The 14,275-nt window shown below is 40.8% G+C and overlaps 1 protein-coding gene across 1 annotated transcript in view; it reads left to right on the top strand.

Annotated features, from left to right (window-relative positions):
* Positions 1–14,275, top strand: part of smap1 (small ArfGAP 1) — a 207,346-nt gene that overhangs the window by 86,248 nt on the left and 106,823 nt on the right. Inside the window, 1 exon segment of the mRNA XM_059645494.1 lies at positions 1,344–1,439. Within this exon segment, the coding sequence (XP_059501477.1) occupies positions 1,344–1,439 (96 nt within the window).

The following is a 14,275-nucleotide window of genomic DNA, read 5'->3' as shown; positions in this document are numbered from 1 at the left end:
ATGTAAATGCCACCCTCCTGAAATGCTGTCTGGTAAATCATGGCTTTTTGTCTTGGCTTTGAATTGTTTGTCCACAAATGCTATTTCCCTTGGTTAGCTGAAGAAGTTGAGATGACACATTTGAGTTGATGATTAATTTTGTCACCTGTCTACCTTTGTTGAGAGGATGTTCTCAAAACCTGCACATTTAAAGGCTGGTGAATCACAGTAGGGATCATCCTTACATTTTCTCACAATTGTAAAGATTGCTCAGTTTGGTTCAAGAGGAATTCAGAAGAATTTGTTTCCATGTACAGTTTTTTAACTTGGTGAAGTCACTTCAGTATTAACCACACAGGTTTATTTGCTAGAGCTCTCACCCAGTATGTGTCTTATAAAAAGAATAATTTATTTTCTCATCTTATTTCTTTTCCCAGAAACGGCTAGTTTTATTTCTGCTGTCTTGTTGTTCCCATACCTGCTTCAGTTTTGATTCTTATACACAACCGCATCAACCATCTCCTTCTATCTCACTTTGCTTCCCTCCTTCTATTTCGGTCGTAAATACTCCATTCCTGACAAATTTGGTTGTTTTGAATACATTTCTGTTAACTTCAGTTTGTTTTTTGCGTCGTTGCAAACTAGCTATATTGAGATGGAGGTGCTGGTGTTGGATTCGAGTAGACATAATCAGGAGTCACACGACACCAGGTTATAGTCCAACAAGTTTAGTTGAAATTGCAAGCTTTTGGAGCGCTGCTCCTTCATCATTTTGGGAGCTGCGGTTCGCAATTTTGTGATTTTTGAATAAACCTGTTGGACTACAACCTGGCGTCATGACTTCTGATTTTAGTTATATTGAGAACAGTTGAATGTGTTTATTTTGAATGGGCACTGTGCTGAGCGTGCAGCAGTATCATCCTATGGATGTACTGAAATTGCAGGATACTGGATGTGTTGTAGTAATTGTAACCTTCTGATAACAATAGTGTGAGAGTGTATTGAAGAACTAATTATTTTGACAGTTGTGCTCTCAAAGAACTTCAGTTAAAAGAGTAATCAACCCGAAACATCAAACTTTCCTGCTGCTCTGATGCTGCTTGGCCTGCTGTGTTCATCCAGCTTCACACTGTGTTGTCATTTTTCACAGTTTGTTTCATTACTAATCTCTTACAATGCCAACAGAGTTATACATCAAATGAATAAATATAGATGAAGGAGAATGGCACAGTGTAAAAACCTCAAGAAATTACATTTGTTTCCACATAACTGAAGGCTTTTGCCTCTGTAACCTACTTGAAGCAATTGCAAACACCGGTCACTCATTAAGTGTTCACTGCCGTACGGACCTCTTTTATTCCCAGTCTCCTCCGCATGCTGTGGTTTTGCCTCCAAGTACCCTCAACCTAACTGGAGAAGACCTTCATACAGAGAAGGGATGTGTTGTTTCTGAAGCTGTAGTAAGTATTATTTTTGCTAGAATGTCAATTTAAGTGTGTCTCTATGTATCACACTAGCTAGAAATGCTGTTTCACACCAAGTGAATTATCTTGAAACTCGGGTGGTAAGGTTTCTGTGATGTCAAATCAGCTACCTCTGCTGGCTGGTGATTGGGGAACTACAATTACATTCCACGCTCCAGAATTGAAGGACGGATAATTGATGACACGGTGACTCAGTGGTTAGCACTGCTGCGTTCAATTCCAGCCTTGGGCGACTGTTTGTGTGGCATTTACATGTTGTCCCCACGTCTGCGTGGATTTCTTCCGGGTGCTCTGGTTTCCTCCCACAGTCCAAAAATATGCATGTTAGGTGAATTGGCCATACTAAATTGTCCTTACGTTAGGTGGGTTAGACGTAGGAAATACAGGGGAGTGGGTCTGGGTGGGATGCTCATTGGAGGGGCGGTGAGGATTTGTTGGGCCAAATGGCCTGTTTCCACACTTTAAAAAAAAGAGCTGGAGTGAAAAATTAGCTTTGTTTGCACTTTTGATTACTGTCTGGTGAGCTCTTTATCGTGCCTAGATGTAGTATTGCAGCTTAAAAATGCCTTGGGACTTCTATATGAATGATGAACAATTGCAGTGTAGGACAAGTAGACTAGTTTGAGATTTGACAAAGCTGTCCATTTAGAGTCATGCATATCTACTTTCTGATATCTGTGGAATAGAGTTTCTACAATTGCAGTTGATGACAGAGAATAGCCCTTAATTTTAAAGTTTAGGCTGGTGAAGTGAAATGTTATTTTTATTTCCTAATTAGCAGACCAAACAGAAGAGCTTTAGCTTCTTGTACTTCTTCAATGCATTATAGTCAGTGAAGTTTTGAAGAGTAGTTCCAGTTTGTAACCAAGTGGAAAAAGCTCCATGAAGTCAATTAGTGGTTCAGGTAGTTGTTTCTGGTTTAAGTTGATGACAAATGTTAACCAATTTTCTGCTTTTAGAACATAGAAAAGTACAGCACAGTAGAGGCCCTTCGGGCCACGATGTCGTGCTGTGGATTAATCCTAATCCAAAAATAAAATAACCTAATCTGCATTCCCCACAATTTACTGCTGTCCATGTGCATGTCCAGCAGTCGCTTAAATGTCGCTAATGACTCTGGTTCCACCACTACCACTGACAAAGTATTCCATGCGCTCACAACTCTCTAGGTGAAGAACCTCCCTCTGACGTCTCCTCTACCTTCCTCCTAACACCTTAAAACTATGGCCCCTCGTGGCAGTCAATCCTGCCCTGAGGAAAAGTCTCTGGCTATCGACTTTTTTCTTGGAATCATGCTATCCACATCTTCATGATCAACAAAACAAGCAGATGTTATCTTGGCTCAGGAATCTTTTGTTGCATTATTTAGTACTCCATCAGTGTTGCAGTGTTGGCCTAGATTTCCCAAGGCTTTGTGTCTGTTTGAACTCATAAATTGCAAAGATATAGTCACGTTCTCTGTGATAAATTTGTCAGTCTTGGCCAGATTGCTGTGCTGTATTCAGATTAGATTAGATTCCCTAGATTAGATTCCCTACAGTGTGTAAACAGGCCCTTCGGCCCAACAAGTCCACACCACCTCTTGAAGCATCCCCACCCAGACCCATCCCCATCGCCCTAATAACCCCCACACTCCTGAACACTACAGGCAATTTAGCATGGCCGATCCATCTAGCCTGCACATCTTTGGACTGTGGGAGGAAACCGGAGCACCCGGAGGAAACCCACGCAGACACGGGGAGAATGTGCAAACTCCGCACAGACGGTTACCCGAGGCTGGAAATTCAGTAAAGAAAGGCATATGTTCTCAGGGAGAGCTAAATGTTTTGGAAGTTTCATTAGTTCAGCTGATCTTACCTCTTTAAATATGGATGTGTGACACTGCTTGCTTAATGGAAAGTGTCACAATCAGGTGGAGTGGGGTTGATCAACTCCTGCTTTATCCCCCTGCTGGTTTGATCACAACAGGGATTTGAGTAAGAGGACATACTTGCCAATTAATTGTTTGAATATTTGTGTATCTTTTTTATTAACACCAATCAGACAGATTTTCTTGAATTTTAACAGAATCTGTATAGCTTTGATTGCACTTACTTAAGTAATGTAAACATTGGTTGGCACGGTGGCTCAGTAATTAGGACTGTTGCCTCACAGCACTAGGGACCCAGGTTTGATTGCAGCATCAAATGACTTCCCCAGTTTGGCCAGATCAATGTTATTGAAGTATTGTTTTCATTCTTTTCCTATTTCACCTTGAGATGTACTGACTGTTTGATTTGCTGCCATGTACATGGGGAATTGAAAACAGCCACTGTTTATAAGTCAATTGAGGCATGACTCAGCTGTTCATTCGTCAGTCTTACTCTAGAAATCTCCATTATCCAATTAAAGCCTCACCATATATTGCCTCATTGTCAATATATTCCAACTTGTTTCTCGAGTCAATTTTAAAAAAAGAAATACAGTACTAGAACCAATTAAACGTCTATAAGACAACCTGGAACTTTTAACTAAAATTAAATTCAAATGCTAAATAGAACTTACATTTTTTACAAAAAGGCATTGTTACAAATTGATTACTTCTTGAAATATTTTTGTTAGTTTTTTAAACAGTAAATTTTAAGAAGCTCTGTGATCAGCCCAAAAATTGACCACACCTGCAGGTATGCGCTATTGCATGAACTATTTGTGTCAACATGTTAATAAACCACGTAGCAATGTAAGTAATTACCACAACAATCTATTCCATAATTTTCATTAGGTCGTGCCAAGTTACAGACTTTTTTTAATTGACTACAGCCTAAATCCTTTCTCATTATACATATAGTAAAATATTGAGGGTCAGCCATATGGCTTTAATATTGTTGATGTGCTTCTGAAGGAACCAGTCTGTCATCAAGCTTAATAGTTTCTATTTATCTGATTAAACTGATTGTGACTTGATAACAGTATTTCTTTTGCGTAATTTCTAGACATGCTGTTAGTTTCGAGAATTTACATTTCTGGAAGGAAAACAGTAAATTTGGATCTGAAAAGAGTATTGTAGCTTAAATTTAATGTTAATTTATGAAATGTTGGTTTGTTCCCATTTTCTGAATGAGCTGAAAGTTAATGATTCCAAGCGTAGATTGCAATAGAAAATAAAGAGACTATCAGCTGAATTAAATTTAGAAAGAATTTTAAGTTTACAAATGCTTTAACTATAACCAAAACTGTTGCAGTGTCACAAATTGTTTGAAATGGATCTTTGTAGTTGCAATAAAAACATTGTTGGAAATAGTCAACAGTGCAGATAGTCATCACAGAACGTGTTAAGAGATGTAACACATTTTAAGCAAGTGCAGAGGGTTAGACGAACTTCTTGCAGCTGAGCTTTTTCTTTGCCATCCACATCTGAAATTTCACACCTTAGAAGAGCAGTGACTGGGTTGCAGTTATTTACTTTGGTTAGTTTAATGCAAGAATCTGAATTGTCTTTTTGAATCGATGTGTAATGCAATTTAGTGTGAATTGTAAATATTCAGCAATCCCTTGGCCTCTGTTATCACGCATATCATGCAACTTCATAGTAAGATAGAGGAAATATGGATGAGTGATACAAGCTAATATGTGCCGTTTTTATTGTGTCAGTTGTGTTGTAGAAAGGCTGCAGTTCAACTGAAACTGCCTTTCTTTTCACTCGGCTTTCAGCTTTAAAGAGCTTCTGTTGGATTACACTTATTTATGCAAGCAGGTTTTGTAAGAATTTGGTAGGCTTTACATATAGTTTGATTTGGTTTGAAATGTGCAATTTAGCATAGGTGAGTTTTTTTTGTGTGGCTGTATTTGTGCTGTTAGTGTTTACGACATGTATCAAAATGCAGCTTTGCTCATGCTCATGCACAATGTTCTGCTATTTTCCTTGGATTTTGAAGAAAAATGGAGAACTCCATTGTGTGCTTCATTTACTTATTGGCAGTATTCTAGCAAGTAGATTAAAATGCATGCAGTTTCACAATGGTATACATGGGCATTGCCAGTTCAGCTCCGTGCTGTTCAAGTTGCCAGTTTCTGTATCTCAATGATGAATATGGGTTTGTTTTGTGGCACTGATTTCAGTTTCAGTGGAATTTTACTAAGAACTGGACAGCAAATTTGCGAGTCTTGTTTAGAATAACTTTTGCCCTGGATTTATGACTGCCTTTAAACTGGAATTTACCTTAATTAAAATAATGGATTATTGAGGAAAAAATTCCATTCATGAAATCACTCTCATTTTTTGACTAACCTGACTTAAATTTGTACATTTTGATTATACCTCATGTCCACTTGAGTTAGTAGTAGCCAGGTTCCATCTGGCTGATCTATCCTCAGATTGTAAACAGTAATCTATTTGATATTTTTATGTGGTTCTTAAATGGGATCCTTTGGGGCAATTGTGACAAGAGCTTGTACTGCCCTGTTACCAGGACATAAGATATATGAGTATGAGTAGGCTCTTTGTATCTTTGTTGGAGTAGGCTAAAAGAGTCAATCTTGGCTGACCTTCATCTTCAGCTCCACCTGTCAATGTTATCTCCATATGCCTTAATTTCTGAAGAGCAAACCACTCGATCCCATTTTCTTGTTCACATTCCATAGCTCTTCAAATGTATTTCCCTCATTCTCTGTCTAAGAGAATACAGAAGATTCACAATCCTTACAGGGACAATTTTTTTTGTTCTGTCAGTCCCAAGTGGGTTAGCCTTTATTCTGAGTCCATAACACCATGATTACCAATAATAATTTCCTGAAATTCCTCATTTCCCACTGGACATGGGTTTGTCACTATTTACAGAATGTATCTTGGTTTCTATCAGGGAGGCAGATATGAAATTTTATTTTAATGCCTCTGTCATTTCATTAGTTATTCCCCATTTTAGTTTCTCCTGTCCCTGTCGCAAAGGATTGCATGCTTGCTAAATCTTTCTTACATGCCTGTGGAAACTTTTAAATTCAGTTCTTGTATCTCTCATTCATTGTTTATTAATTTATTGTCCATATTTGCTGAAATCTGATATGCTTCCAATCTTCGGGTTTGTTACTCTTTTTAGCAGCATAAACCTTTTCATTGATCATGAAAGATCATAGAAATTCTACAGTGTGGAAATAGCCCCTTTGGCCCAACAAATCCACACCAACCCTCAGAGCATACCACCTGGATGCATCCCCCTGTAACTCACCAAATCTACATATCCCTGAACACTATGGGCAATTTAGCATGGCCAACCCACATAGCCTGCACATCTTTGGACTATGGGAGGAAACCGTAGCACCCGGAGGAAACCCACGCACACACAGAAAGGGTGTGCAAACTCCACACAGACAGTTGCCCAAGGGTGGAATCAAACCCGGGTCCTGGCTGAATGAGGCAGCAGTGCTAACCACTGAGCCACCATGCCACTGCTTTTGTTTTAATACTACCTATAATTTCTCTCATGAGCTGTTATTGGACTACTTCTGTAGATTCTTATCTTGCAAAGGAGATTTATACTTGTTGTAAATACACTTAAGTGTTTACCGTTATCTATTTACCATCAGATCTTTTTAAAATGCGTTTATGATATATGCATACATACTGGGTAGGCAGGCATTTATTGCCCATCCTAAACTGACTTTGAACTGAGCAGCTTGCTGAGCCATCTCAGAGGGCACCTAAAAGTCAGTTGTGTTGTTGTGACTTTGAAGTCATGTGTAGGCCACGTGTAGATTTTTCCCCTAAAGGATATTAGTGAACCAGATGAAATGACAGATACAGTAGTTACATATTTGCCATTAGGTTAGCTTTAATTCCAAATTGAAATTTTACCATTCACCACAGCGGCATTTTGTATTATATTAAAGTAATTTCTGGACCTACCTTAGCCAATTTCATAGAATCATTGAATCATAGAAACCCTACAGTGTGGAAGCAGGCCATTTGAGCCACTGACTCTCCGAAAAGCATTCTACCCAGAACCACACCCCAACCCTATCCCTGTAAGCCTGCATTTCCCATGGCTAATCCACCTAGCCTTACAACCCTGGACACCAAGGGCAATTTAACATTGCTAATCCAGCTGCACATTTATGGACCAAACCAGAGTACCCGGAGGTAACCCACACAAATGTGGACAATGTCAGACACCACATGGACAGTTGCCCAAGGGTGGAAATGAAGTTGGGTCTGTGGTGCTGTGAGGCATCAGTGCTAACCACTGAGCTACCATGCCACCATGTGGCCCTTATACTTGCTTTGTGTTTAGATTGAAGCAAGTCAGTGAAACATTTTCGTAGGATTGTTATTCCTTTGAAGCTTTTTTACTACAACGTAGTGAATTAAACCTTTCTTGTGGAATTTTATTAGATGCAAAATAGCCTTTTTCCAATTTATATATAGAAGTCCATCTTGGGAAAAAAAGCTTGGTTTATCTTTTGCACATGCTGTAAGATAAGTTGTCTGGTATATAAGAAAATTAACATCCATCCATGCTGTGTTAGCATTATACGTATGCAGCCATCTTCCTAATTTATGTTATGTTCTACACAGTGATTAGTATTACTCTAAAAATTCCCAGTAGAGTTTAATGCATCTCTTTCTTAGCTGCTCCTAAATTTATTCCACATTCTGAGTCATGGAATCCCTACTCTGTGGAAACAGGCGCTTTGGCCCAACAAGTCCATACCGACCCTCACAGCATCTCCCCTAGACCCATCCCCCTATAACCCACCTAACCTACACATCCGTGAACACTGTGGGCAATTTAGCATGGCCAATCCACCTAACCTGCACATCTTTGGACTGTGGGAGGGAACTGGAGCACCCAGAGGTAACCCACGCAGACACAGGGAGAATGTGCAAATGCAGACAGTTGCCCAAAGGGGTAACCCAGGTCCCTGGTGCTGTGATGCAGCAGTGCCACCGTGCTGCCCCAAACTAAAAAGTTTTCTATCTGCTGCCTTTATCCATTCTGCGTTGCAATGGCTGCTTCACGCTTTTACACGTTGCCTGTCACTTCTTGAAATGTTAAGTATCCTGAAATATTTAGTTTCCAACCATGGCCATTTTTCAAGGCATGAGTCTTCTAGCATTAATTAAGCAAAATTAATTCACATATTTCAAATTCATGGCTTAGATTTGCAGTGGTGTAAGTGGGATTTAAGGCAAGTGAAACTTCTATAAAGTTTGGTGCCCGAATGCAATATTTGATTTTCGGATCTTATGGGAAGCAAGGGAAGAATTTGTGGAGCTGCTAGCAAAGATATTTGTATCATCTATAGTCACGGGTGGGCTGCTAGAGGACTGGAGTGTGGCTAATGTTGTGCCTTTATTTAGGAATGACTCTAAGGAGAAGCCTAGGAACTACAGTCTGACAACAGTGGTGAGTAAGTTGTTGGAAGGGGTTCTGACTGATAGGGTTTACATGCATTTGGAGAAGCAGAGACTGATTGGAAATAGTCTGCATGGCTTAGTGCATGAGAAATGTGTCTTCAATCTTGATTCAGCTTTTTTGAGGACGTAACCAAAAAGATAGGGCAGAGCAGGTAGTTATTGTCTACATGCACTTTAGTAATGCTGTTACAAGGTCCTGCCTGGTAGACTGGTTTCTTAAGTTGAATCACATGGGATTCAGGGAGAGCTTGCCAATTGGATACAAAATTGATTTGACAATAGGTGACAGAAGGTGGTGGTGGAGGGTTGTTTTTCAGACTGGAGGCCTGTGATTAGCATAAGGATCAGTGCTGAGTGTACTGTTGTTTCTCATTTTATATAAATGATTTGGGTGAGAATTTAGGAGGTATGGGTAGTAAATTTGCGGATGACACCAAACTGAATGGTGTAGTGGGCAGTGAAGAGATTATCTAAGATTACAAAGAGACCTTGATGAATTGGGCTAATAGACTGAGGAATGTCAAATGGAATTTAATTTGGATAAATGCAAACTATTACATTTTGTAAAACGTACAAGGGTAGGACTTATACAATTAATGGTAGGACCCTGGGGTGTGTGGTGGAACAGAGGCCTAGGAGTTTGGATACGTGGTTGCATTACAGGTAGACAGAATAGTTAAGGTGCATAGCATGCTTGTCTTCATCGTTCAGGCCATTGAGTATAGGAGTTGGGACATCATGTTGAGGTTGTACAGGACATTGGTGAGGCCACTTTTGGAGTACTGTGTTCGGTTCTGGCCGTCCTGCTATAGGAAGGGTATTAAATTGGAAAGACTTTAGAAGAGATTTACAAGAGTGTTGTCTGGACTAGAGGGTTTGACTTATAAGGAAGTACTGTATATCTCTGCGACTCTGAGAGGTTAGATAGGTTGGGACCCCTTTCCAACAGAGCATAGGAGATTGAGGGGTAACCTTGTAGAGATTTAGAAAATCACAAAGTCAAAAATCAAAAACCTTTTTCTGAGCATGCGTGAGTTCAGAACTAGAGGGTATAATGTTAAGGTGAGAGGAGAAAGATTTGAAAGGAAGCTGACAGAGCAAACTCACATGTGGTTCTTAAATGGATGAACTGCCAGAGAAAGTGGTAGATGTAGGTACAGTTGGAACGTATAAAAGTCATTTGGATAAGTAGATAAATAGGAAGAGTTTAGAGGGATGTGGAACAAATGCAGGCAAGTGGGACTGGTTTAGTTTGGGAAACTTGGTTGGCATGGACAAGTTGGACAAAATGATCTGTTTCTGTGCTGTGTGACTTTGTGACTCTGAGACCATAAAACCATGAGAAGTAAGAACAGGAGTAGACTAGTTGGCCTGTGAAGCATACTGTACCATTCAATAGGATCATGTTCCATCAGTTTAGGTGGTCTCAACATTTCTCTCAGCTAAAAGCCCCGTATGTGGTTTAGTAGCTTGTAGCCAAAATAACACTGAAATGTATTTTATCCTGTGACTGTGTTGTAGTGGGGCGTGTTGTGAGGTTGTGATGTGAAATGGGTATGATTCATATGCACCCTCAACGTACTATCTTTTTTCAACGATCCATTGTTAACTCCATTCACTTCACCTTGAAGTCAGAACAGAACACAGAACATAGAACATTACAGCACAGTACAGGCCCTTTGGCCCTCGATGTTGTGCCAACCTGCCATACCAATCTTAAGCACATCTAACCTACTCTATTCCATGTACGTCCATATGCTCATCCAATGACGACTTAAATGTACTTAAAGTTGGCGAATCTTCTACCGTTGCAGGCAAAGCGTTCCATACCCTTACTACTCTGAGTAAAGAAATGACCTCTGACATCTGTCCTCTATCTTTCACCCCTCAATTTGAAGCTATGCCCCCCTCGTGCTCGCTGTCACCATCCAAGGAAAAAGGCTCTCCCTATCCACCCTATCTAACCCTCTGATTATCTTATATGTCTCAATTAAGTCACTTCTCAACCTTCTCTCTCATGAAAACAGCCTCAAGTCCCTCAGCCTTTCCTCGTAAGACCTTCCCTCCATACCAGGCAACATCCTAGTAAATCTTCTCTGCACCCTTTCCAAATCTTCCACATCCTTCTTATAATGCGGTGACCAGAACTGTACGCAATACTCCAAGTGTGGCCGCACCAGAGTTTTGTATAGCTGCAGCATAACCTCTTGGTTCCGGAACACGATCCCTCTATTAATAAAAGCTAAAACACCGTATGCCTTCTTAACAACCCTGTCAACCTGGGTGGCAACTTTCAAGGATCTGTGTACATGGACACTGAGATCTCTCTGCTCATCTACACTACCAAGAATCTTACCATTAGCCCAGTACGTTGCCTTCCGGTTACTCCTACCAAAGTGCATCACCTCCCTCTTGTCCGCATTAAACTCCCATTTGACACCTCTCAGCCCAGCTCTGCAGCTTATCTGTGTCTGTCTGTAACCTACAACATCCTTCGTCACTACCACAACTCCACCGACCTTAGTGTCGTCTGCAACAGCTCAGGATGTTGGTCTGACCATTGAAATGGCTCAAGAATCAAGTGTTTCATTTGTAGGGTTTTCCAGACGTTATTGAGATAAGAGACACTGTAGCAGCAAAGAGTTCAAATCATTTGCAAAATGAAGAATGCCCTACTAGCTCTCGAGTCTGTCTTTTCTGGGATTACAATGTGAGAGAAAGAAGGCAGAAATGTAGATATTTCGAGAAATTACTGCAATCTTGAGCTAATGAGAATAATGGTTGCGATGTTGTTAGAACATAGAACATAGAACAGTACAACACAGAACAGGCCCTACAGCCCACAATGTTGTGCCGACCATTGATCCTCATGTATGCACCCTCAAATTTCTGTGACCATATGCATGTTCAGCAGTCTCTTAAATGACACCAATGACCTTGCTTCCACAACTGCTGCTGGCAACGCATTCCATGCTCTCTCAACTCTCTGCGTAAAGAACCCGCCTCTGACATCCCCTCTATACTTTCCACCAACCAGCTTAAAACTATGACCCCTCGTGCTAGCTATTTCTGCCCTGGGAAATAGTCTCTGGCTATCAACTCTATCTATGCCTCTCATTATCTTGTATACCTCAATTAGGTCCCCTCTCCTCCTTTTCTCCAATGAAAAGAGACCAAGCTCAGTCAACCTCTCTTCATAAGATAAGCCCTCCAGTCCAGGCAGCATCCTGGTAAACCTCCTCTGAACCCTCTCCAAAGCATCCACATCTTTCCTATAATAGGGCGCCCAGAACTGGACGCAGTATTCCAAGTGCGGTCTAACCAAAGTTTTATAGAACTGCAACAGGATCCCACGACTCTTAAACTCAATCCCCCTGTTAATGAAAGCCAAAACACCATATGCTTTCTTAACAACCCTGTCCACTTGGGTGGCCATTTTAAGGGATCTATGTATCTGCAGACCAAGATCCCTCTGTTCCTCCACACTGCTAAGAATCCTATCCTTAATCCTGTACTCAGCTTTCAAATTCGACCTTCCAAAATGCATCACCTCGCATTTACCCAGGTTGAACTCCATCTGCCACCTCTCAGCCCATCTCTGCATCCTGTCAATGTCCCGCTGCAGCCTACAACAGCCCTCAATACTGTCAACGACACCTCTGACCTTTGTGTCGTCTGCAAACTTGCTGACCCATCCTTCAATGTTGTTGTAAAGCTTGGGATGTAGTTGGAAAGTTGCTTTGTGGAGCTGAAAGAAATTGAACGAAATCCAACTTAATGCTACTGAATTCACAATGTAGAGTATGGAAAATTGATTAATCCAGTTCTTGGAATTTGCCAAGTTGCTTAAGTATATTATGCCTCATGATTGACCTTGAACTTGGGTGGTATGTTAGCCTTTCTGACTTCGGAGAAACTAATGTATAACTTGTTGAAATCTTCTATGTTCCAGTTTGATTTGACAGCGAGCAATTAACTATGAAGAAATGATTGGACAGTTAGTATAACTGCGATAGGTTTGTCTTGGGCATAATGATCTGGTATATGGCTCCTCTTTTCTCTATAGAATAGAAGCATTTAAAATGTATTAATAATAATGCATGTGCAGCCTAATAGAGACAAGTGGTGTGATCTGTCTTGCAGAAATAGTGCTCCTCCCTAATGTGTTAGGGAAGAAATTTTTTTAGGGTGGGCATGTACTGGATTTCACCGGTTTTAACACTTTGGTAAATTTTGTAATGACTGTAGGAGTCTTGTACAATTCCTGCTGCTTTCTGTATTGAAGTCTTCAAGCTGTTCATGATCCTTCTCTTATGCAAGTGCAAACTGGGTTTGTGCACACCATGACTTCATGACCACAGGTGGCACAGTGGCTTGGTGGTTAGCACTGCTGCTTCACAGCGTCAGGGACCCAAGTTCAGTTCCTCCCTCTGATGACTTTCTGTGTGGAGTTTGTGCATTCTGTCTCTGTAGGCTTCCTGGGTGCTATATATTCCTCCCATAGACCAAAGATATTCGGGCTAGGTGGATTGGCCATGCTAAATTGCCCATGTAGGATGCATTAACCATGGGAAATGCAGGGTTATGAGGATAGGTCTGATGGTGGATCTGGCTGGGATGCTCTTTGGAGGGTCACTGTGGACTTGATGGCTGAGTGGCCTGCTTCCACACTTCAATGATTCTGTGACAGCAGTGATTTTCCATGGACCAATTATGCTGCTGCTTGTAGAATATGCAGGTGGCTTCGAAACTGACCCAAATAAGGTTTATGCCAGCACAGCAAGAGAAAGAAGTTGGAGAGAAAGGCATGGAGTAATGCAGGTTCTTTGGAAAACTGAAAGTACTGTGGGTGCTCGATCACCAGGGTTACCAGACAAGAGAGTATTGGATTAACATTGAATACTTTGCACTGCTGTAAGCTGTCCTCTGTGCAATATTTGCTATGCTGATGGCAAAAGCAACTAGTTTTGCCCACCGGACAGAAGCCGAGAGATTAGTGCTGAATCCCTCATGTTTTAGGCCATAATGTGTGTTTTAATGTGCATTGGCTGTGATGCGATTGATGAATAGTGGAGAGAGAGAGATGCTGGATAATCTGAGATAACAAGGTGTAGAGCTGGATGAACACAGCAGGCCAAGCAGCATCAGAGGAGCAGGAAAGCTGACATTTCGGGCCCAGATCCTTGTAGGCCTGAAATGCCAGCTTTCTTGCTCCTCTGATGCTGCTTGGCCTGCTGTGTTCATGCAGCTCTACACCTTGTTATCTTTGATGAATAGTGGATGCCGTTTGGTTAATGTGAATTTTCTACTGTACAGTATAACGATTTTCTATTGTGATTTCCCTATTACGCAAATTTCTATAGCGCGAAGTCACACAAGAATGCAACTATCTTGTTTATAGAAGTAATATCTGTGTGTAAAC

Source organism: Stegostoma tigrinum, chromosome 4 (assembly GCF_030684315.1).
Source record: "Stegostoma tigrinum isolate sSteTig4 chromosome 4, sSteTig4.hap1, whole genome shotgun sequence".
Taxonomy (NCBI): domain Eukaryota; kingdom Metazoa; phylum Chordata; class Chondrichthyes; order Orectolobiformes; family Stegostomatidae; genus Stegostoma; species Stegostoma tigrinum.
Note: the sequence above shows the minus strand (reverse complement) of the source record. Positions and strands in the feature narration are given on the sequence as shown.